General features: G+C 41.0%; 1 protein-coding gene across 3 annotated transcripts in view; it reads right to left on the bottom strand.

Annotated features, from left to right (window-relative positions):
• Positions 1 to 26,449, bottom strand: part of ELAVL4 (ELAV like RNA binding protein 4) — a gene marked incomplete at both ends in the record, with an annotated part of 61,688 nt that overhangs the window by 14,086 nt on the left and 21,153 nt on the right. For 2 of the 3 annotated variants that reach the window (XM_084266337.1, XM_084266336.1), the window contains 2 exons: positions 2,874 to 2,977; positions 25,482 to 25,722. In XM_084266337.1, the coding sequence (XP_084122463.1) occupies positions 2,874 to 2,977; positions 25,482 to 25,722 (345 nt within the window). Of the gene's footprint in view, positions 1 to 2,873; positions 2,978 to 25,481; positions 25,723 to 26,449 lie in introns of those variants that run through there. The other variant, XM_084266338.1, reaches the window with a different exon arrangement.

Below are 26,449 nucleotides of genomic sequence, written 5' to 3' on the forward strand. Positions count from 1 at the left end.
CAAGGTGACCTTGGCAAGCAGAAGTAATTTACCCCTGTAAAAGGGCTCTCACAGATTATTCGTTTCAACCTTCCATCAAAACAGCTTCCAAACAAAAGGTAGCCAGAGAAGTGCTACCTGCAGGGTTGCAGCTCCCCAGTGTACATGGGCAGAGGCCAAGGTTCAGCCTATCCATCAATAGGACATTACAGATTCATTCTGGGGCATAAAACCCAGCCACGCTCATGAGGCAAACAGAACAAAGTAACACTCAGTACTTTTCCAGCTCAGTGTTATTTGAGCATTTAATTAAATATTTTCTAGCCTACAAAAATATATGCCACCAACTCCCATTCTATACATCCTTTTGAGACAGGCTTTTTTAATGCACCCAGAGAAGTGCATTTTTACTAACTGTAAAGGGCATCTAGCTAGACTAAAGTCATCGCCTCTGATAGTTTAATACAGTATTTCCATGAATTAAAATACTTCAACCTTACAGTGAACCACAGCGAGATGCTGAAAAGGGGCATGCAGGGGCAACAGGAAAGCTAGGGGACTTCAGCAGCACTGAGTAAAACTCATCCCTTTGGAAGGTAGGGGTGTCAGGCACTGCCGGGAGCAGTAGGAAACACTATTCACCGCTCTTAGCGTGAGCACTGGAAAACCTCCATCCTCATCACTCAGTACCAGGGAAGCAGGACTAATTTATTCAGGTTTCTAATAGCAAAACGTAATTAAAAATACAAAAAACCAAGAGGGTAAAAAGCGAGGTAATCAAATGGAATTCTGCAATTAAAAATTGGAATGGAAACTGCCAATTACATGTCCGTGTGTCCGAAGCTCGGCTACTTGAATAGAGGACTCCCTTGGGTTGGTTTTAGGGAGCTGCATAAGCACTTAATTGAAAACAATTTTATTTCAAAAAGCCTATATGTATCTTCCCAGTCACTGAAGTTACGCGGCTCCTGGCCGTGTACATTAGGTCAGTGGCTTTTATTACCAAATTTTAAGAGTTTTCCAAAGCCCAAAAATATGTCATGTCCTCTATCAAATTCTACTAGTTATTATTAGCAAGTGTAATACCCCAAACCTAATAAGCCACTTGTATTCCTGAAATTTATACCAAATCAAAAGAAACCGGAAAAAACATTCCGTAAAGATGCTTCAGCATAGGAAGTTCTGCATAACAACCATGTTATTGGACATGATAACAAGGAAGGCAAAAGGGTTTAATTTTTTGTGTGAGAAACATACATGATTTATGGGGTAAATCTTGCAGCTTCTACATTTCCTGTGACCTCGCACTATTATGAATACAACAGCATCGCCCCGGCTCAAGAACACAGAGACAAATAAACATCGGTATTCAGGACAAGCAATGAAGCGCTGCAGAGTGTTCAAAACACAGAAGTGTTGCATTAAAAACTGATCTAGATATATCAAGTTCAAGTCAGGTTTTTAAATGAAGTACTTCGACAGGTTGGTACTTCAAAAATGTGTTTTTCCTGGTAACGTGCCTGTGAAAGCAATTCAGGGAGCAACTTACAGCTCAACTTTTTGCAGTAAACAGTAACTGATGAATCTGGGCGTGAATTTCTACCTGCAGCAGTAGGTAAGGCAGCAGATTTTGCCACTTTACCTTACATATTGCTGTAAGATTTTTTTATTTAACTCTACAGAACCATGCTTGTGAGCGTTTTGGTATATGGCCCACATACACATATATGGGATGGAACCTGGCTGGTTTCTGGGAAGGTTGGAAGTAGCTTCTTCTATGTACTCCACACAACCACTGCAACACTTCTATAACTCAACTCAAGACTTCACGCCTTCTCCAATCAAGCAGGAAAAAAAACTCACTTTAAACAACCCTTAGAGATGCACAGGAACCCGACAAATATTTCTGTTTTAAGGAATGCTACTTTGTCTAAATCAAAGCCTTCAGTGAGAAAGGCGAAGTGTATCTAAAATATTGACCATACAGCATCTTTTTTTGCACGACAAGCAGTTGCCGGCATTTGTACTGAGTATTTTCCAAAGTAAAAAACCCAACAACCTATTTTTATATTCTTTAACATTTCTGCCTTTGAAATACAAATGAAGTACAGAAAACAAATTAAGAAGATGGTACAAACTAAAAGCCAGCGTTCAAATCTCACCAAAGCAGTTTCAGATCATTTGAATCTGACCTGCTGTTTGTTTCAATTTTTGATCCACATTCCTTAAACCGTATTTGTCAGAACTCAGGATGTGGAATTCTTCAGTAAACTGTCTCAAAAAAGCTTTATCAACAATGCAGCAAAAGATGTGACAGCGTAGAAACTTGCTTTTCTTGTGAGACCACTAAAGAAGGTTGTTGAATAACTAATGGTCTATTACAACAATGAAATGAGAGACTTCAGCGGGATCTCTAATCCCTCCAGCTTTTAAAAAGAATAAATCAAACTAAGGATGTGGAAATTAAGAGACTTTTTTTTTTAAATATCATTTTCTAACTTGAGAAACATGCTTTCAGCATCTGATAATGACATGAATGTCACTATGAGATCTCCATGTCAAGGTATTTCCCATTAAAACACAAGAAAGCGTGTAACTTATGAATACACCATCACATTACCTCTGTTTATGGGTAACAGTATCACTATGGCTGTTTTATTCTACATTTAAACCTCCCTGCAATGCTTTCCTGTTACTTTCCTCCTTTTAACAACAGCAGCAATTTCAGAGAAGAGGTATTTCACCTTCTGCATCCTCCCATTGTTCCAAGGAGTAGCTCGTTAGCCGAGTGCCCCTTACAACGGAGATTAAAATAGTGACGAAGTTGTCAGAAACCATTTCAACTACTTTCCCCACTTCCTGAATTGAGCAAAAGATGTTTTGTGTTGTCTTACCTTTATGGTTTTGGTCTGGAGTCTGAGTCCATTTAAAGTGTTAATGGCTTTCTCTGCATCCTTTGGATCAATATAGTTAACGAATCCATACCCTAAACTCTGCCCTGTTGAGACAAGAAAAAGAAAAAAGGACTAAGTACTTTCTTTTTTTTTTTTAAGCACAGGAACAACTTTCACTGATGGGGGAAACAACTTTCCCCCCTGCCCCTGCTCATTTCATCCCTGCTTTCCCCTACAGTCCCTACACTGTGCTTCACCATTTCATTATCTCGTGGAAGCCTACATTAAAATTTTAAATTGCTGCTCTGAAGATCCTACTTTAAGAAGGAGAAGCAGCAACCCCCCCACCCTGCCTTCCCCAGAGTTTACTCAAAAAGCTTGTATGAGGCTTGACAGCAGCAGAATTGTGTAATAGCTTTGTGCAGAGTTCCTAATAAATATGACTGACCTGCCAGAGCAGGATCGAGGCCACCTCTTGCAAGTGAGAAACAGCCACACACATAATTTTTGCTACTGTTTATAAACAAGTTTATAAGTGTTTAACATGCAAAAATTAGGAAACAGTGTTTTAACACTAACCTTGAAGCAGCTGACCGAGAAACAGACAGCAACCTTTACATCTCATTTGATTGCTCAGTGAGCAGGCAGTAAATAGGAAGAGAAAGGACGGATCAAATCGCAGTAGGATGGGAGGGCACAGTAAAGCTTTCCTCTGGGTATCAGAGATGACGGCAAAACCAAAACAGTGCAACTGCTGCTGCGCAGGGGATGGCGCGAGCCCGCTTTAGCGGCCAAAATAATTTCAACAGCTTCTGTTTTACTAGTGAGATCTGTGTGCGTGTTTGGAGGAGAAAGAGGGGACCTGATAAATAGCTGGGTAAGTAGCAGGGGCTGGAGGCCGTGCTGTCAGCACTGCAGGTGCTCATTCCCACAGCACTGGGTCATGAGAACCCGTTCCGGAGCAGAATCTCTTCCCCATTCCCAAGTACCAGCCTTGCAGCATCAATCCTATTAATGCAGCGTGACAGACAGCCGCTTCCAGATCCCTTCCTCCCCGAGCCTCCTACTGAAGTCATTTTGCACATCTGAGAAACACAGCAATCTTTATTTTCTTTTTTTATTAAGGCTCATACCTGAGACCATCTCATCTCAGGAGTAAGAGCCCAAGCAGGCAGGCAAGCGGTCCTGCACTTCAGCCACGCTCTCACACACCCTCCAGTGCACAGCAAGCAGAAAGACGATGTGCCCCTGGGCACTGGTGTGCAGGGGATCTAAGTGCTTCTGCTCACAGGCAGTGAGAAAGGAAACGTGTGAAAATCCCTCCCAACGAGAGGGACAGCACTGGTGGAAGATTTCCATCCGTGGAAATCGGGACCCAGCTCCTCCTGCTCACCAGGAGAGAGGGAGGTTGGGAAAGCAGCTGCACACCCAGTGCCCCGACGTACCCTGGAGGCACGGATCCTGCCTCCCAAGCACAAAGCTTTGTTTCTTTGTCTCCTGGACTACAAAAAAGCATCTGTGTGTTTCTCAAAGTCAGACGCCACCAAAAATACAGCGTTTGCTGTAACACAAATACAGGGAGCGCTTCTGTCTTACGGAATCAGATCAAAGCACTAGAAGCTGCTAACTATGCAATGGAAGACCTTAAAAATCCATGGAAACACTGCAGTTCATGCCTAAAATGTCCACATGCAGGCGTAAGGATAAGAAATGGCTGTTTTAAACTGCAACATATCTAGGGAGCAATTCCACCCCATCAATTTAACTTCAGGGAAAAAAAAATAAAATAGCAACATACCCAGTCTTCCTGGAGAGCTGAATTAATCTCAGTAAAAACATTCTTGCCCAGGTTACACGACAAAAATATCCCTACCCAAGTTACACAGCATTAACCAAGGACGAGCTGAAGTCTGACCGAGCAAGAAGCCTGCAGCAGAAGAGCTATAAAGATTCTTTCTGTGCCATTCCTTCCCCTTCTTGTCTACCTGGAATATTTGATACAGCCTGGACACCCTGTACCCCGAACACTTCAAATCCTTAATATATTTAATCCTAGACAGAAGGAAGCCATTTGCTAGAAAATGAACTTTGTTTTACAGAGGAAGGAAGAGGATAGAATTAGGGTTTGGATAACCTGAGTTATCTGGGGGGTGAGTGTGCGTATAGTACACACACATACACACACACACTCCTGTGCCTCACTTCCCCATTAACCATCTGTCAGCCTTCAGAGGTACATGGATAATGGGAGTAGCTGATGCAAAGCCCTGGGACTTACGTCAGTCTGTCTGAACATGGGCTTCCATGTCCAGGCACTGTTATTATCATCAAGGCACACGTACTGACCAACCTCTACAATATAAACAATGATTTTTTTAATAATCTCTCATAGGATCACTTTTGTCAATACTTCTGTAAGGAAGAGACCATGGGTAACAAAGCCATAGATGACACATGCTGTGGGCAAGGCAGGGAATGGGAATACAAGAAAAAAGTGATACAAAGTTTATAGGCCATTCACTCCTTTCCTTGGAGTTCAACAACACCGAGTTGTTTACATATGGTCTCTGATTCTCACTACTAAGTAGAAACAAGGTATTTTCTCCAAGGTGAAGGATAAGGAGTAAAACACAAACAAGGCTGTCTGCATGCATGCCTGCAGAACTGGCTTAAAGAGAACAGTTACACTGTCATATTTTGCTCAGGAAAAGTAGGTACACAGAAACAGGTTTTCCTTTTAATATATGAAGCTGAACATCATAGAATATGTAAAACTTGTAATGGAATTTAAGGCCTGTTACTTGTAAGCTACTTTGTGTTAACTGAAAACAACCCCTTCCTAGCTTAACCCACCACCACCCCAAACCGACACCCTTTTCAGCCTACTGACACATTGGTGCAGTTGTTTCAGTGAGCAAAGTCCTGTTGCTGCTTTATGCCATGCCCTTCACTCTGTACCAGCGAAGCCAAAGGGAGACAAATCTTTGTTACAAGCCTGGCACTTCAGGTGTTACGTTTTGTTTGGCACATTTTGTATTTTCAACCATCTCCCCTAACCACCATTATTTCATTGAAGACACACCCCTCCTTCCCATCTCAAAAAATGGAAAAAAACCAAACCAACTAACCAGAAACACCTACAAAACCATACAGAAGAGAAGATTATTTGTGAAGAGCTTTATGACTGCTGGCAGACATCATAAAGTTTTATTGTGCTAAATATTTACCCGTTATGAAACAAAAAAATTATATATCCAGCTAAAAATATTATTTTCAAATTACTCTCAAGGGCAATACACCTTATGTCAGACAAAACACAGACTCTCTAGATGTGAAAGAACTAAAAATTATTATTGGTAGAGAAAGGAGAGAAGAATTTGTTCCAGAATACGGTGAATATGAACTTTCAAGTTTTTTTTTCATCATGTACTCTTACTGCATGTACTCCAAAAGGGTAACATTTCTTTGGACGCAATCTGGCAGCACGAAGCAAGCAGCTGGACCTCTCAGTGGGATGGCACACAGACACTGAAGTTCATTCCCATGCTACACTTCCCAGGAACAGCACCGTAAATAGTAAATATTTTCTGTGATTTGGAATCCAGTAATTCACTGCATGCTGTGATTCAGTAGGGCAGGCAAGAGATATTTCTAGATGATCCCAAAACACCACCTTGTTATATCACTATTGCTGTTGCTCTTTCTAAAACATTTAATCTAGCTTGCAGGAAATGATGCTGTGATCTGGTAAAAAGTATGTCTAAAATGAAGCAGTAATAGGGTAAAAAACGATCAAGGACATGACAGTCTGACATGCAAAGCCAATCATAAGCTGCTAACCTACGTACCTTGGTTTTTAGGAGGCTCTATTTCAGAGCTGAAAAATTGCCAAGATTAAAACAGACCATGAGAAAGAATACAGAAAAATCAATACACCCTCTTCGTAACACTTACCCACACTCCCAAAACCTGCAGCTATGAGAAAGGCAGTGCCAGTTAGAGACCCATACCTGCCTTCGCCTCCTTTGTAAAGGAGGCTGCTTAGGACAACTCTGTGTTTAAATGAAAAGGGAAAACAGACAGAGACCAGCATAAGCTAAGAACAGAAAAATCATCAGAAACAGAGAAACAAACAAAAAAACCCAGAAAAAGGAAAAAAAAATCTCTGGCTAGTAAAGGTCAGAACAAAGGCTTTTTTTTTTTTTTTTAAGAGATTACAGAAACAAGATCCCTTAATGCTCATGCTGACTAATCAGCAGATAGCAGCAGTACAAACAGATGTCATGTACACCTGACAAGTCTGTATGAAGTACTAACCAGCAACCCAGGTGGATGTTAAACAGGAACTCCTAAAGTTATGCGTGTTTAAATGAAATGATCTGGAGTACTTTCACAGAATAGGCTCCAAAAAAAGGACAAATGGCTCTCTGGTGATACTCACTAATCTGTACAGCCCTGAAAGGATTCCAGGAGCCCGGAGGAAAGGCAATTTTGCACTGAAATTCAGAGAGGGAGGACTGGATGACCCAAGTAATTACAGGTCCATCGGCCTAATGCTGAGCAAGGCAAAGCTACAGAATATTCAATACTGGATTCTAATAATATAAAGTATTAGAGAGGGGTAATAAACTCAATGTCAATCCAATTAGGTCTATGGAAAATAGATTCTGTCAAACTAAACTGACATGTTCCTTGATGATATTACAAGTTTGACTTACAAATTTTAAGAATGTCTATTTAACAGCATTGATATACTTGGTTTTCTATAAAGCACTTCATTTGGCACTGCTTATTAATTGACGAAAACAAAATTAACATGGTACACATTAAATGGATTAAAAAAAATAATCAGCCAACAGATCTCTAAGTGGGAATTGTGAATAGGAAATCACTAGAAAGATGTTTTCCTACAGGTCTCTCAGGAAACAGATCTTGGCCCTAAACTGTTTATTTCTATTGATGAGTGGAAAAATCCAAACTCCTCGCTCCTGAAGGTCGACTGCGTAAAGACAGGATAAGAACGAAGAGGACAGAGCAAAGGTACAAAGCAATTTAAGCTCCTCAGTAAACTACAAATAAGTAAATTTAGATAGCACAAGCCCAAACCAACCACAAACCATGACAGCCATTCCAAATGGGAAATGAAGGTCTGATACAGGGTGACAGATAATCAACCACATCTTGAGCTTGCAAAGCTGCCAAAAGGGTTAAAACAATTATTTGCTGCATAAAAGCCATACACTTGAAAAGAAAGAGAAATCACTGCTTCTCATCTGGCTGCGTGCTCCGCTGCCCAAGCTGTGCCCAGTCCTGGTATACGTGCTTCAGGAAAGATGTTGATGCCTTGGCAATGGTGCCATGAGAATAGACTGCAGGGTTGAAAAAACCCTCTTTCAACTGAAAGATGGGACTCAATCTACATGATCAAAAAGGTTAAGTTGAACCTTAACAACTTTAGTGCAGATCTGAAGTACCAATTGCTTTTATTTTTTTTTTAATAACATCTATCCATCAGATAAAACATGGAGTTTTGTATCCCAAGTCCCATCACTTGGCAATTGAAACAAGAAACCAGACTAGAACAACGGAAGTGCTGTTTTCCTGGGGAAAGCATTTGTTGGTTTTGACAGTGAAGATAACAGATTATTTTACCTACCTACCATCTATTTTCTCAGCTCTCCTACCATTGGAAATTCTGAAAGTTTGCTTTTTTGAACTAGAGCTATGCTCCAGCTCAAGCAGGAATACATCCAGGGAAGGTTTTGGTGAGATGTGTTAAGTGCTCAATAATCTCTTCTACTCTGTAGCTCTACAAATACAGTGTTCCTGCTTGGTTGTTCTCCATACAGCTCTTGCTGCAATCGTTCCCACAAGGAACGTAGAAGCAAGCTATTTCCTCAACCAAGTTGGAAGCCTTCCTACTGCTGCAAACCATTCAAAAAGCAACACATAGAAGAGCAGAATTTTGAGTTGCTCACCTATGGCCTTACAAATCAGAGTTAAAATTATTATTACCCCCCCTCCAAAATTCTGGAATTTGAAGTTATATTAAAGGACCATGGTTCCCCCTACAAACAGTTACTCACTAAGATAAGCACAGAACGGGACAGCAACACCACAAACTACCTTAAACCATGGTTTTGTTGTCCCCTGCCCAAATGTAAAGCCTAATTAAAGCTGCCCGCCTGACAGCCGTAACGCGAACACCACCGAGCACCGATGTTTCTCTCTGACACAATCCCTTCCTTCAGAAGTAGGCCACGTCTGACAGCTCGTCTCATATTAGCCAGGCAGCAGCAGTCAGACAGTAACAGCCTTCAGTCATCCCAAGTTGGGGACAAAAAAAAAAAAAGATGTAACAATGAATTCTCCCAGCCTCCTGGCTCCAAGTTTTGCCATTTCCAACGTCAGCAAACATTCAGGGAAGGAAACTGGTGTGCCAGGGTGAGCTTCTCCATCAAAGCAGCTGAGCTCAACTTGATGTCCACTGGCAACTCCCGAAGCAGACCTACACATGCTCTTCAACCTTCCCCATCTGTTCTCAAACCGGGGATGTTCCCAATAAATACCACCTACAGATGGCTGGCAAGCAAGCAGCAAGCAAGAGAGAGAGGCAGGCAAGACTTATCATGCTCTTCATCTTCTAAATAACACTAAAAGAGGAGACTTAAGTGACACTTGAGGTCAGCCCTGCTCTAGCTGGTAGTCTCATTCCAGAACACAAGCCTGTGAGCCTCCAAACCACTTCAAAAGTGTTCTAAACACATTCCTAGAAGGACACAGTACGTCTGCAACTTGTATGAAAAGCTGTATGCAGTAGGAGCTTTCAGAGAAGGTTACAGAAATACCCTTGAGAAGATACATTCAAAATGTACAAAGAGGGTCAAGTGAATTGCCTGCCTCATTTTTTTTTGTCACTGTAACAGTTGCCAACAAATACAGCTGTTTACCTAAAAAAAAAAAAAAAAAGCAGGTAAGCTATGGAGAGAAGATTCAGATCAAGGGAAAACAAGACCTGATCATGAGACCACGTCAAACCCTGCTCCTCATCTGATGCTTTTTTATAGGAGTAACGTCAGCCTCATTCATCCCCCATCCGTTTATCAAGGAGAAGCATCTGCTGTTACCCCAGCAAGGCACACACTGCTGTGGAGGCAACCCAGGAGGGAAGCAGCATCTGCACACTGTGCTCCCAGGACCAAACAATTAAACTGAGGCTGACACTGTCACAATTCACTGTAATCCAACTATATAGGTAACTTGTGCTGTGATTCACGCAGCTCTTCACTACACCATCCATTTAGTCAACACCACTCATTTACAAGAAAGTCCTTGCATTTCTACAGACTGGAATTCCATACATGTGGTCTATGAACAGGAAAAAGCATCCTTCTCCTATTACAAGGTAACTATCACTTTTCCAAGAACTTAGGGAAAAATGCATAGCCTTTCACAGCAAAAATGAGAGTAAGATCAATAGTAAAACACCTTGGGGATTGTCTTCTACAGAAGGGTGACTGGGTACAAGTTCTGCTTGGGAGCCTTTCATCAAATCACGGTATTTCAGGTGCCCTTGTTAGTTCTTTTGAGAAGTTCCCCTTCTGGATTAGAACAGTCAGCTGTATTTAAATGCAACCAAACCTAAAGCCCCAGATATGCTTTGATGCTACAGTGCACCTACAATTAAGGAGAACAATTTACCTTTGGTTAAAAACAACCATCAGCAAAAATCTGAGTGTCAGTAGAAGATTTTTCTTCTACTTCAGTCCTACAGTCCTTCTGAGAGGAAAGCCAGGTTCCAGACTTGCACTGGGATACCCTTATTACAGATCCCCTCCAAAACACACGCATGTAGTTCTGTAACAAATAAATAAGCATATCTAAACTGAAACCTCAGGGAAAAATCCTCCTCTGTTCCACAGACTGAAGCCTACCTCTAGCTGGGGCATCCGTAATAGTGTACGCGCCAACACAAGCCTGCTCAGATGGGACAAGATTCCTCAAGAAAACTCTTCCCCTAAAGCACCAGAGCCCTGATCCTCAAACAGCAGAGGCTGGTCCTTCCCATAGGAAATCTGCAGGGAGAAAATTGTTACCACTGCCTTAAATTCTGGCAACGCTAGAGAGACTCAAATAAGAGCTCATTTGCGCAGGAGACAGGTTTTTTTGGGGGGCTCGGGGGAGTCACGAGTTTCACAATGAGCTCCCACGGGAGCTCTATGCACTCAGGATTTAATGTACCCCTGTCCAAGTGGAAGGGGCTTCTTTGCACCTTCTCCAACAGACTCTGCTACATGACTAAAAAAATCCCCCAAAGGAAGCCCTTGCAAACGGCGTACTACATCCCACGTAAAACTCTCCCTCGGGGAGAGGATAAGAGGGAAAATGAACCAGACGTACAGACACCACTCACTCAATTTTAATATCTGAATGGGAAGTGCCAGATACCATGACAACGAGCCTAGAAAAATAAAAGGGGAATAAAAAAAGCATTGCCCAAAATGTGAAACAAATCCTATAAATGTAGCTAAAGCAATCAAACGATTAGAGCTAGTGATGTAACTGCAAACCCCGGACCTCTGCATCTCTGGAAGAGAACCACCATGACTAGAACACAGACAACTCAAAGCAAGACCCCCCCAGAAATTCAACTCCAAGTTCCCCACACCAGAAAACAAGGGCATTCAACCAACACCTTGCTGCCAGGTTCAAAAGCTTGACTTCTCCAGGCAGTGACAGAGGAGATTACATGATTTCTGTCCTCCTCTGTGGTTTTGACAAATCCCTTAATGCAAGATGGTGTAATTTAATGCCTTGATTTTCAGAGATGCTGAAGCAGTAGCAGTTCTCATGTAAATTAAACACCATTTGACAGTAGCTGTTATCCCTCAAAGTTACACACAGTAGTGAATAGCCCCACATAGAAACAGAACAAGATGGAGTGTGCTTTGACAGAGCCTGCTGCTGCCCAGCACTGCTAGACCCTTCCAAAAAATCCTCCTCCTGCAGAAATTTCAAGCATACTTTGAAAAAACATGCAATTACTCCATTTTAAACTTGACCATACCAGTAATCTAAACCACACCTGCCCTGGCAAATAGTGCCTTGCAGTCCTGTAAAGGCCTCCAGCACTTCCAATGTTCTGCATCTCACCTGAAACAAGACTTTGCTCGTACCTGCATACTACACAGTTTTAACAAAGTCAGCTGTGTAATGGCTGCACTTGAGGACATGGACTAATCTGCATGCAAAGCTTAAGCAGCAGTTTGAGACAGATGCTGCTGACTTGGCTGGAGTCTTCGGCGGTTCCCATTACTGAGGCATGGCAGCATTTTATCTCTGTAACACACCTTTCCACAAACACCACTGAGGAAAGCATTTTTATTCCTGCTTTGACTAGAAACTGGAAAGCATCAAGATTTCCAGGGTGAACTTGGGCAGAGTGGCACAGTCACTGGAGCAGGGATCTAAAACTCCACCTCGCCCACTCTATGACACTAACCTTATTATTGGACCATTGAGATTTGTGCTGGGCTGGAAATACCTTGTAAACATTACATATATTCCATGCTGCAGAACATATCCCCCCCTTTTCTTACTTGTTTTCCTGCTTTCATCATATTACTTTAAATATAAAACTGATTTTAAGCACAGGTGTATTCATACTACTGCAAACAACTGATTACGTACATTTTCAGAAGCTACTTCTCCTGACATACGTAAGACAACCAAGTTCCATTTCTGAACAAATATTTGGATCCCCCCTCTCTCCAGTTGACATCTCTTGCTTCCCTTCTTTTCATCTTCTCCTCCCCCTTCCTCCAAGGAGCACAGAGCCTCTGAATTAGCAGCTGTTCTGAGAAGAGCAAGGCTGCACTCCTCCCCGCTTTGTCCCAGAACAGAACAGGGACTGTACTATAAAAATCCAGTGTTCTGGGGACAGGCATGAATGGACAAGAAACAGCCATGACTTGTCTATCCTGAACAGTGAGTCAATGCTGAAGAAGAGACGAATTAAACACAAGAATGCAGACATTAGAAACAAACAGGCTAAGTTAAAACAATATTCAGTAAGAAAAAGTGAACACAAGGAGACCCTCCATCCTTGCACATCCCCCCACCCTCCCCCTCAAAGAGACATACCAGCACATAAGAAGTGGTAAGCAGCAGTGTGGAAGGAAATGTGTAACAGGAATTAAAGAAGTCACTGCATGACATACAGCATGTGATACGTGGTAGGAAGCCTTTCACATCCCGAACAGGCAATGTCACATCATGGAGAGAGGATACAGCATTGCTGGATCCGTGGGACATGAAGAACCATGAAGATTACACACAGCCATGGTAAGAAGAGTATGTAGTGAAGGATAAGGGAAGCAACAAATACAAGGTAAATTTAAGCAACGACAAGGTTTTAAATCAAGAATGATTTAAGGCTTGAGAATGATTTAAGGTACAGGATTAGAAGCATCCAGCATTAAAATACTTTATTGAAAGCATTAAAATGCTATCCTTCAGTTAAATCTTGATTAGAAGAAGGCAAAAGCCCATAGATACTTCAAATGTAGAAAGACTATGACTGGAGTCTATTAACACAGTTCGTCAGATGAAACTGAAAAAGGTCTAAAACTACACAGAAAGTCACTCCAGTGTGAACCAGTAGGTCACGGAAGAGTTACACGCTTCATTACAGCAACTTATCTTCCCTTCCTGCATCCCAAATGCTACTATTTCTGAAGTTGTGACGAAAGTGGAATGCAACTAAAACATATTAATGTTGAACAACAGAGCAGAAATGGAGAGAAAAATGGGCAACAGTGATGTTTCACCAGGCAGGCTTCAACCAAAGGAGACAGTGAATTCCTATCACTGGGAGCCCACACCATACCTGCTGCAGTTTTCTGCAAACATAACAAGCTTCTGCTGAAATTCTTTGTGATGCCAGTCACCCAGAGCCAAAGCTTATGGGAAGAACCACTAGTCCAGAAAATGATGGCAACGAGTGGTGGGAAGAGGAAAGGCAGGAGGACAGAACCACAGTAGAAGCCAAGGCACTGATGGGGATTCACACCTTGGTCACAGGTCAGAGAACTACACAGGCAGAGTGGAAAGTGGGTCGTGGCTTAACTAAGTAACACGCGACTTGGTTTAGAGAGGGAGATTCTTGTTAGAAGGCCAAGAACATGCTCTCAACCATGAAGCAGAGGTATTGGGAGAGACAAGGCACTGCTAAGGTATCCAAGTGCATCTTCAGACCTGGAAGCATTTTTTGTGGGAATAGCAGCAGTAAGACTTCCAGTCTAAAGGAAATAGCAGACACACATAAAACTGGAGAAAAACAAGAGTTTGTTTTGCAAAACAAGAATATTAAGTAGGACATAACAATATACTGCAGCAGCAACATCTGAAACCTGGTTGACTGCAAATTCGAAAAGCCCTGGTAATTTTGTCATTAAATGATTTAATTCAGCAACATTTAAAGGTTTTGTACCTCAACCTCTGTCAAACAACAAAAAACAAAGCTACCACAACACTAAGAAATCTCACAGTAATTCTGAACAATGACTCAGAATACCTATTCTGTCTCATAAACAGCCTACTAATTAAACTCTCTTTGAGCTCTACTAACCAGTTTTTCCAATGCACAGAGGAAAGCAATTTATTACAGACCGGAATACCAAATTTAATATTAACCACACAACCTGTGTCTGCAGCATTTTTAATCTGATCAGCGAAAACATAAATAAAAGCTGCAACCTGACAACTAAGAAGGTTAATCTCTAATAGTTAGATTTATGTAGATTACTTTGCACAGCATCTGGAAAGATGCTGAGAAAAGTAAAGCCACTTTATTGTCTCCAAAAATATGCTACCTATAAAAATTTTACTATCCATCAATACTTTGACTGCAAGGAACCTACTTAACAAATTTGCTTCAGCTTTAAGACAGAACTTTCAACATCTCTAAAACAAGAGCAGGAATTTAAGTATGTTTCAAATGGAAAAACTGCTAAAGGAGAAAATATTATGACTTTGTTTTGTGCATGTACCACTTAGTTCTATCACTTAAATTTCTTTATAATTTTGCTGAAAAGAATATTAGCATGAATCTGCTCCTCAATGAATTTTCTCCAGACTGAAAATCAAGTCTTTCCTTTTTAAAGGTGGCAGATTTAATCTCTATCAACCCAAACCTCCTTCTATGACACCATCCACAGGTATGACTGGACTGGCTATCAGGACAAGCCGTTTGTGTTGGCTGACTACCACCAAAACCAGTGCAGGTTTTAGAATAACACAGCTCTTGCAAAAAGCCTTTTCACAACATTAAAGATGTATATGGTAAACAGATGAGAAGGAAGCCATATGTATTTTTCATTTTGTTTCCAGCTTGAACAAGTATGTAAACACACCTAACCTGGAAGTAAGTACCACAATCCTACCAATAAACAAAGCCAAGATAACAAATCAAATACCCCAATGTGGCAAAACGCACAAGGGAAAAAAATGTTATCAGTCAAGCACCCAAGCTGTTCATGTTTGGGGCTGTTTGGGTTTAATAAAGTGGGTTCCAGAGCAGGAGAATATTTAAAGAGCAAGTAAAGAAGTAGGAAAAAGATGCATTGGGAAACAGAAGTGACACAGATACAGCAGGTAGGAGAACAGAGTAGTCTAAAAAGGAACTGCTGGAGAATACCTATCTTCTCATGCCCTAACTACCATTCTTACAACAGGGCATGTTAAAACACCCCCTACATCCAGGGAGAGTACCCTAAGGAAGATAAAGGCAGTGTAGAATGCTGAAGCAAGAAGAAACCTGTTAATATCTAATTTAAGTGCTTTGAAATGCATGTGAGCATAGACAATTATCCAATTAGGGCAGGAGGTACATTAGACCTTCTACTGCAGAAACAGCAGCCCCTGTACCACACCAACAATTAATCAAACTGGTGATACTGCCACTTGTGTGCTTGCAGGTGAGCACGATGCAGCTTTTTGTCCATCTGTTTTTGCAACACCCCTTAAAAACCTAACTAAAACCCACAACAGTCTGGGCTCTTGTGAATAAAAATAGCAAAAGACATCCTACCCCCACCCCAAGCTGATTTAACAGATGCCATGAGCTGCAAGAACAGCAGTACTGGGTCAGAGCAGGGGTCTGGCTAGTCCAGTATCCTGTCTCCAGCAGCACCTGCACGCCATAAACTTGCACTAGAATTCCTAGCAGGGACAGGTAGGAAGATCTGGTAAGTCAGCAGCAGACCTACTCAAGGAGGGAGAACAGCAGCTACGTCCAATAAACCCCAACAGTGAGTCAGCCGAAGTAGAGCCAGTGACATGCTTTGTATTCCCTTTCTCTACTCTGAAATTTAAAGTCTCACTGGGATGAGAGGGACCACAAGATTGTGGCATCACAGACATGGGAAACATGGCACCTGAGCAAACCTGTATAGGCAGGCAGGCAGAGATGCAGAAGGGCCCCAACAAGACTCGATCTATACCACAAATGGTTTATGAAGTCAGAGGCTGCGATACCCTGTCAGTAACTGCTCCAGGAATGGAGTGCAGGGCATGAAGTAGGATGCTCCTGAAATCCAAAGATGTGTATTCTTGTCTTTTGACAAAGACTGAGCATCAGAGTGGTTTCCAGTAGCCAACAGATTACCGGAACATTTATCAGTGATGCCTGTAAGCATACAATTGCCAGTGAGTTGCATACAAAGGCATCTGGACTCCAAATTCAAGGAGCAAGAGAAGTCACCCTTTAGGCAGGAAGAAAAAATCCTTTAGGCATAGAAAACAGTGGTAAAACCCCGTCTCCATGTATTTTTGTGCAGAAATTAGAATCACTAGAAATTAACTAATTTTAACCATAAATTAGGATGATACCCCAAGTAGCAAAGCATTGGGATTAAACCTCAGTCTTCTGGAACGAGTAGGACTTAAGGCCAGGAAAGACCTACATAGTGAATATCCCAAAAGGAACTTTGCCCTCTAAAGATGGCATCTCACTTGAAAATTTGATAGAAATACAATATGGAGGTTTTAGTCTGGCTGTTCCCAGAAGTCAAGGTATGATCCTGCAGAACTCTTCTGTCTGTAGAACAGGAGCCTTGTGTGCTGGGAAGCCAAATGGTGATGGGTCAGCTTTGCAACTGAAGGGGCAACAACTTCCTGGCTCACTGAGTCTGAGGAACAGCTACTGCAGGCAGGTCAGATAATCCTGGTCACAAGTTTAGTAAACACCATTGTAAAGCTAACTCCTAATGCAATGCCGGTTAGAAGTGGTCTTGTGGAAAGCAAGAAGCAGGCTACTTTCAAAACCATTAAGGCACATTCTACACAAGTCAATTGTGCTCTTGGACAAGCTGCCTAGCAAAAGCACTGGGGTAATAGGCAGGGATGACAGCCATAGCACAGCCACACTGCCCACTGAAGGTTGAGGGGCAGGAGGTCCTGAGTAGCAGGGAACTGGTGAATGCCAAAAGGTGACCCTGCCTCAACCACAAGACAGCAGACACTGCTGCCCACCTCCCAGAGCCTGCCTGGAATTCTTGTCCTTTCCATTCACTTTCTATTTGTCCTCCTCGGGCTAAAAGGAGAGGCGAAAAAAAGAAGGGTTACAGACAGAAGGGGCTTTGCATGTGCACTGAAGGTCTGTGCTTCTAGAGGGAAGGGCAGAAAGAAGGAAAAAGGATGGACAACACTGGAGTTAAGGGGTGGAGGTACTGTCACCAAATAGAGCTCCCCCACCAGAGCTGTTTCACCTAGCTGTTCCCTGGTAGACAGTGCAGGCCATATGGAGAATGGAAGAGTCTCAGACTGGAAGCTCAGCAGATACTAAGGTTATTTATGAGGCTTTTGAGTGTGACTTACAGGTAAGGCATACTCTTGCTATTGAGAAAACCACAGGGCTAATCCTTCCTCACTAGACTTGATAGGAGGTGATGGCATTTACCCAAACAAAGCAGTTAAAAATGAAGAACAAACTAACTATGCATTAAAGGCATTTAATACACTTCAGAACAAGCTCTTGATCGAGTTGCTGAAGTTAATGATAAAGCTCTTTCAGAGCACAAGGGTCATGCTTACTTGCTTTTGGCCTATTTGGCCCAACACTCCCTCCAATTGCTTTTTTCCAATAATCACAAAATCAAAATTCTTTTGTTCACTGGCACAGACTATACACCAACTGCAGAGAGTTGATAAAGAAGATGACAGATGCAAATTTGACTGTTTTCCTCAGCATTTAGAGCAAACCACACCAAATACATTTTAGAAATCCAGTCCAAAGACACTCACCACTACCACGTTCTCTTCCGCACAGTGCTAATGAATGTAGATACTTAATGCAAATGTTCATTTATATAATCAATATTTGGGTATTATCTTGAATCTGCAGCCCTTAGAATAGGATATGCAACACTGAAAATAGGTTTATCTCTGCTCAAGAACAGAATATACTTCAGGAAATAAGAAGCTATAAAAATAAAATAACTAGGCCACCAAATCAGGATCAACTTAAAGGTCTTTAATGACATATATTTAGTCTTTTAAAAGAGAATTCTGAATCTTAGCTCTAAAAGACTTTGAAAAGCATCTTTTTTTCAGGTCTTCTAATATTTTATTCTCTGCATCCAAATGGAGGTGCTGGACAAATATTATAACCAAAAACTGAGGCACACTCCACATTCCATCTGATTCACATAAATAATTTTCTTTTTTCAGCTATAAAACTTATTATTTTAAAATTCTCCTTTTCTGGGCACTTGACTTTCAGCTGCAGTTATGCCACTATCTGACCACTCTTTCCTCACATTTTGACAATACATTCAACACAAAGAAGCAACTCCTGTACCTGCTAAAAAACAGTGAGTCCAACCCCCAAGTCACTCCCCTGAAAACCCTTAAGTAGTTCACTTGATTTGGTATCGTTCTTCAGACAGAACTCTAGTATGAATACTCTGCTACATAAATATTTTTCCTATTTCAGCAAATACCAAGGTTTTTTGCTTTCAAGGAAGTCAAATGCAGAAAACCACAGCAATTCCCTATACTGCCAGTTTTGAGGGGCACTACTAAACATGGCCTTTAAATCCAATCCAACCGAATGCCAGTGTCATTAATTTGCAGATTGTAACCACCACAGTACCTAAGTTGGGAGGTTTTTTTCCTGTTCTGAAAGACTGTGTTAATTCTTATCTAGTACTGGAACAAAGCAACTGATGCTAACTCTCCTGTCTAGTCTAGCAAAATCTATACCAAGTAAGTGATCAGAGATCAGTGACTAGTTATCTCTGCTTTATGGTGAATTATTAAAAAAACCCTTCCAAGTCAACAAGGGAATAAACTACCTCTACAAGGCATTTTTCTCCTAAACCCTGTTATTAGGTGAGCTTATGCCATGAGGCATGAGTGTTTACATACTTTCTAAACAGTTTAAGTCTTATCTAACATAATCCCTACATTCTATAATCCTATCTGGTTAATGTATTTTAAGTTGGAAAACCCGCTGGAACCAGTAATATCTTAAAATGGAGGGTACTTTTCAAAGCAAAATCAGTGAATTGGACATCAAATGCAGAAGTAGTTTATGCTCAGATTATACCTTCAGTCATTTAGGATCAGGTAACTTAATGCTGGGTTTCACAGTAAGCTATATTTATCTGCATATGGGTCATTTTTTTTTCTTCCAACAGGAAACACTTTTAATATACCATTTTTTACAAAATTCCTAGAGAAAACACATACAAAAGATTGGCAGTCTTTGTATGTGAAATTTTCAGTGAATACATGTTCTATCTGCAGATTCTAAACATAAATAGCTGCAAACCATTTCCTTTGAATAAAAATAAATATTTTCCCCCCATGACAAGGCAGCACAATTTTACTAATATCTGTGCAATTTCCAGCCAGAGTTTTTCCAGTGCAGACTTAACCATGCAACGGTTACTGTCTGTCATGAACTGTATTACCAAGAGGCCTCTTTCCTGTAATTAAATTTAACCACTAATCTTGTTTTTGCTTTGTGTCTTTCTATGATGATGAGCTTTCAGAGTCCCCCTTCGATCCCCAGATGGATACTGCAACCTCTCGCTCACCTCCTCGACCAGGCACCAAAACTTCCCCTTAAGATGCATAAGGCTTAGCTGCTGCCTGTTGCGAACACTGGGCCAAGAAGAGAAGACAGCTGTTTACCAAGCAAAGCTTAAGTCATGTTTTCCTGTTCCTGCACACTTTGCCATCATTCAAGAGCCTCCACCCCAAGAGCAATACTGCTGGAGATGATGATCATACCTGGCTTCCTTCTCTCCCATCTCCTACAGTCACTGACACATGGTGCGATTAACGGCTTCTGCTCCTAAGGCCACACACCTTTTCCATCTACTGCTTTCAAAACCGTTACCAATCACAGATACTGAAATGAAGGCTGCTTAATTAGGCCCCAAATTTCAAGAAACTCCAGGCATGCAATCTCTGAACAGCACGTTACAGACAGAAACACCAGTTCAGCGTCATCGTTCACTGAACACAGTTAAATAAAAATCTGGGTCTTTGGTTTTTACAGCAGTACCTTTGGGTAGCTGCTGTTACGCTGCTCACTACGCAGGGAGGTAGGGAAAAACATGTTTTCTGTAGCAGGCAGATGATCCCAACTTAATGCAGAACGGACCTACTTCTGGACCAGAAGGGGTTCGTGGTAGCTTGCTCAGAGGACAGGCAGAGCATCCTCCCTAGGTTCAGAATTTATTAGTGTCTATGGGGAAATGAGCATTGAGCACAGCTCACAGGGAAAGTGTTTTCCTGTGTTCTCATATAATGCTGTATTATTCCCAGCTCTGCCATTTTAGTCGGCTTTTGATTCTTGGATTATATGGTTGAACTTCCAAAAAGTGAGGAATGGAAAATCCCTAACTCTTCTAGAAAGGGCTATAGGTAAAGCAGTTGATATTTCTTTCTCTCCTAACATGTGACAACACACAGATGCTACTGCTTTGCCTGTCCTGGATTTTCACCAGGATCATCAATATTTATATTGCATTTACAACGTCACAATTATTTCTGATCTGCAGATTTAATCTAAGTCTCTATCAGTCCTATTATAAATACCTGAAATTAAAACAAAAGATGTAAATCTTTGTGTGCAATCTTAAAGGAAGTGAAAATTCAAAAGGAACGATTTGAAAACTGAGTGGCATTTGGGGCAGAGGAGCAATGAAGCTACTGATTATGCATGCAAAGAACATCAAAATTGTATCACACAGCAGGAATATGCAAACTCTGTCATAAGTTAAGGGGTGCACAGAAATCCTCTATCAATAGATATTCTGCTTTACAGTGTGCTTGCATTGTTGTAAGGTAGGAGATCCAAAGATTTTAGGTACCTATCAAACATTTGGAGATGTAAATTCCTGCCTAGGTTACCGAGAAAAATATAATTCTTGGGAGCTCAGGTAAGACACAATTGAATCAATTAAAAAATTAACAACAACAAATACCCCATCTCCCCCCCACAAACTACGTCAACAAGGACAACTCACTTGGCCAGCAGCAACTGCTGTTTCTGACAGACACTATGCTGACTGGACCTTTTGTTTTCCAACATGGGACAAAACAAGTTCATAATTTCTCCTCAGAATTTTCTGATGAATCCAAGCCCCTCTCCTCCCTCAAGTTAAGATGTTATTTATCAACAGCTTTCTTTGGACAAAATAAGAGCATCTGCAACTATACTACTTAGCATTGCTTTTAAGTGCCAAGCCCCACAGCCATCTGAATCTGTATTCTTCCTCTGTGAAGTCACCTCCCTTCATTTACCACCGCTCTGAAACATTTGTGCCATTTAGTTGGGGTTTGGTGGTTTTTTTTTAACTCAAGTTCCTTCTCATTTTTTGAGAGCAGCTGATTAAACCTGAACAACTGGGTTGTTGGACGAAATATGCTGTAGCTATGAAATGGTACAGCAGGGACCAGTTTCACTGTTAATTTAAAATGCTAGAATTAATTAGGTAGTGTAAATGAAGAATTTAATAAGCACACTTTACAACCACAAGTTCTGCTTTTATTAAACACCCCTGCCAAATGAAGGCAACTATCTTCAGCCTGTTTTTCCTTGTCTCATTCCCTTAAAATCTCTGCAGTGAAAAAGCCATTTTTTCTATTGCAACCCCTCCCCCATAATTAAAATGTATGCCTGACTTCCATCTCCTCTTTCAAGTCATTAGCATCTTTTAAAAATGCTACTGTATATCCTGCCTGTTCTGAGAAGCTACCAAACAAAACCGAAGTTTACAATTTTGGTTTTGAATACCAAATTAAAGGCTGTCTTAGAAGCTGTCATTCCTATTCAACTTGGTACGGTGTACTACCAAATTAGCATATTTTTTTTAGTAAAGGAATATGCTTGTTTAAAGATGTGTCTTTCCAAAGCGAGGGGTAACATCACGAATCAATTTTCTTAAAAAACCTCACTACTGTTCTAAGGCTGCAAAAAGACTCAGAGAAGATGATTATTCCTGACATATATTGTTTAATCCATTTTAGAATTAATAAAAGTTCAGAACATGAATCCTCTCGAAGGGATCCTGTATGGTTACCAGACTTTGTTTAACACTGAACTCTTTGAAAAAAGTATTTTGGGAGCCTAAACATTATTTCATAAAATCTGTGCGCTCCCTTAACAGGATATGGGAAATCAAATCTTTTACATGAACCAATTCAATCCCATGTAGCCTCAAAAATACATTTGAGATTTTCTAATGTGTTTTTGCCAGGTAACTCTTTAATGACGATGATCTAAGTTTATGATCTTCTCTATTTTTCTTAAAGCAACTTCTGTCTGCAACTGTTTATTCTGTCTTTCCTTGACACTGGACCTTAAAACAAGGAGAATAGCTTGCTATCTATGAAGACAACTCACATTTTTAACAGTAAGAGCTCCAACATTTCTTTAGAGGCATACCCCATGAGGCATACTTAGCCAAGATTAAAAACACAGGATTTTGACCAAAACCAGTGAAAAATCTCAAAGCAGAAAAAGCCTAAATTATTTCAAACGTTAAGAATTTACCGCTGCTTCTGCAATACAGCTTCTACCGTCCAAATTCTACACTGGATTTTTATTACAAAAAAAGAAAAAAAGCAGAGAATCCCTGAAAAGCCAGTAATTCCTGCAACAGCCTACTGTCATATTTCCAAAACCACCCCCCAAAACCATAAACCCCCCAGAAAGCCTAATGAAGAACTCACATAATGATCCAGGAAAATGAGCTGGGTATGACCTCAGTGCATTTCTATTTTGTTACTCTCTAAAAGTTTTTAGAACCTTTAAAAACAGGGACTGCTTCTGGCTGAGGGCTGCATTCGATTTACTAACTCTGAATTCAGCATGAGGAACAAACACACATCTAAAACTCAGTAATGTTGCACAATGCCTTGGTAACAGGCCTGAAAACCTCAGCAGATTAAATTCTGCTTTCAGAAGTGACACAGAGTCTTCAGAGGATAATTCATTTTTGAGATTTTGGGTCTCCTGTGCTTGTGTTGCCTTCTGAAACATTAAGTAGACTAAGGGGTGATGTCCTCAAAGCAGACATGTAATTTAGTGGGTTTTTTCTTAAAGAAGGGTTCCCTTAAAGTACTGTACTTATCATAAAGACTTCTATATTTTGAATGGAAGAAAAAGGCATAGGCAAGAAACTACCCGAGAATATGTCTGAAGATGATATAGCAAATTTCTCACATCTTCGAGCAGAGACAAAAGCCTAGAGATGGACTGAAACAAAAAGAATACTGTTCCTAGCTGATGAAGTAATGGGTCTCCAAAAACAGCCAAATGCCTACGAAAGCAACACTGAATATCAAAATCTTGCAGATTGAGCTGCAAAAAATTCACCATGAATTCAAGGAATATGGGAAGAAAAGAAGTTCATGAAGGACAAGACCTGCCATGATCAAAATCCAAGCTAAACACACTAGACTCCTGCAGATGAGGGTTAGCTATTTACTTCTGTCTGAAAAAGCTGAAATAACCTGCAATTTCATTTCTCAGATTATTTTCAGACTAGAAGAAAAACAATGGTTTATAGAGCTAAATTGGTTTGGTGGCATGTATCAGGGGTGGTACATCTCACTGGGATACTGGGCCAGGTATCCTTACAAAAGAGGACGACTTCAGTTACTTGCATGGAAGTTTTTGGAGTAGGAGCTTTTAAGCCATTTGTTTTTCTTTAAGTAGAAAAAAAAGTAAAGAATAAATAAAAGTCAATTCCATTTCTCAATTGTCTTCCTTTTAATACCCCTGAAGCTGTGGTCCAGTCACAAGAATATTGAAATAGATACATCATGGTCAATGTGCTAAAGCAAGCCCTGCTGGACTACACTTCCCAGGAGCTGAGCTGCCCTGCAGCTACTGACATTTGTTATGTGCCTTGTATTCAACCAGAATATTGCTATATGTCAGGAAGTAAATAAAAAAGAAGCAGTGCATGTTTAAAAGCACTAAAGCAGATCATCCTAATGCTGTCAACGTAATGGCTGCCAGGCTGTTAGAGAAGTAGGTATGAAGATTTGCATTTTAATTCCTCATCTTTACAAGGTGCCTCTTTCCACAGAGCATACACCCAAGTAGCCAGGAGTGCACCTCAGGAAGAGACAGGTCCTTTTCTGAACCCTTTCCTTCCCAAGGTGGCTGCTCTGTGCTAAACATAACGGTGCTGGTGATGCACTAAAAAGCAGTGGAATTTCAGCTGTTTCCCACCTATGATGCGAGTAGACACACAGCCTATAAAACGGACCTGTAAAGCAAGCTATAAAAGCTGATCGTTCATCCCATCATCTTGTGCACCAGTGAATGCCTGCTTATGGCAGCAGGGATATAGTAGGCTGGATGCATCAGCATCCATCCACACCTCCTCTAGCTACAGTGCGGGCATCTCTCTCCTCTGGTGTAATGTAAGTAACGGAAGGCTTTCTAGTCTGAAGGCACCTACTAACAGGTATCTCTTCATGTGGAAAAGGACTACAGTAAGTTAAAATTCTTTTATGGAACCAAATTCCTATAACCAAAAATGCCCAAATCTAGTGCAGTGGCTCCCACTACAGATCACTGCCCTTCCAGAAGGCTGTGGTAAATATGCTGGGAAGGGCATGCAGAGCTATCTTGACTCTACAGCAGTCTTAACAGGCAAAAATTCAATGGCAGTATGGCAAGGTTCAAAAGAACTAGTCAGAATCAGGAGCTGTCAGCTGGCTCAAGCCATTTATATGGCCCTCCTACCACCCTAACCAACACTTAATAGACCCCAGAATTATCCGTAAAGCAATGTTATTATAAAGCTCTGCTGCAAGAAGGTGCAGTGTTACATGCACGCAGGCCAGCGGTGCTCGTGCCTCCCCTCAGATCAGTACAGAGGATGAAAGACAAGGGGCTTCTACAGTTGTTCTACATCCGGTGTGCATTACTGAACACTAGAGGTTTGTCACCTGAAGGATTTTACCAAGGTATCCGCAGTGTCCCCCGTGCTAAGCACTCGCAGTGTAAGCACTAAGGTTTTGCTGACCCCACGTGTAAACTGACCCTGAAAGTCAACAGCACGAAGTGCTTACCTGTAATTTTGTCTCTCACGAGCTTGCAGGATTCGATTTCACCAATGCTTCCAAAGAGACTCCTGAACTCCTCCTGGGTCATGTTCTGGGGTAAATAGTTGACTATGAGGTTGGTTTTGCTGTCATCTGTAGCAGCCCCTGTCTGCATGGGGGAAGGGCAGTTTCTACTGTTGCTGGAGGGTCCATTGGTTGTATTGGAAGTAGGGCCATTCGACACCTGAGGCTCCATGGTGCTAATTATCTACAGCAAAATAAGAGAAGGGGGGAAAAAACCCTTAAGTTTCATAGATACAATAGCTATTTTTAAAGATACTTACAAATGAACAAGTAGGTAGCATTCAAGGCCAATTTAGATACTTCAACAAAAAAAACCCGGCTTGATTCCTCTGTTATTGTTGCAAAGTAGGTCATGCTAGTCTTTGGCTGTGAGCATATACTAAGATGCAGTTAAAAAACCCTCTTTTTTGTTAATGCAAAGCTGATTTCTGCTTTCATCACGCAGCCATTTTCACAAATGTAAATTTAAACCACATAAATTTAATTATAATTTAAGGTAATAATCATAATTAAAATTATAGTTCCATTAAATCAGATCAAGTAAGTGTATGGCTCTATACGAAAAGGTAAAATATTTTACCTATTTAATAACTGTATCACAGAGTGCAATGACAACAACATTAACCAGACACAGTCAATCCGTAAAGTGTCGTCATCCGGATTGCCTTCAATTAATAAACTCTGTGTCCCAAGACACACCGTTTGCTGGTTCCAGTGATGACCTATATTCTCTAGTTACATTTTTCACTGACACCTCTTTAAATAACAAAGCCCTGGATTTGCAATCTTCAGAGATACAAAGGTCTTCAGATATTTACTGGAATCAGAAAGGTTTAATCAGAGAAAGGCTTATTGGGCGCAGGTGCAGGCTGGAATTTTAACAAGTGCTTCTATCTTGAAACACGAAACTC

The sequence above is a fragment of the Gallinula chloropus genome (genome assembly GCF_964237585.1).
Source record: "Gallinula chloropus genome assembly, chromosome: 6".
NCBI classification, from domain to species: Eukaryota; Metazoa; Chordata; class Aves; order Gruiformes; family Rallidae; genus Gallinula; species Gallinula chloropus.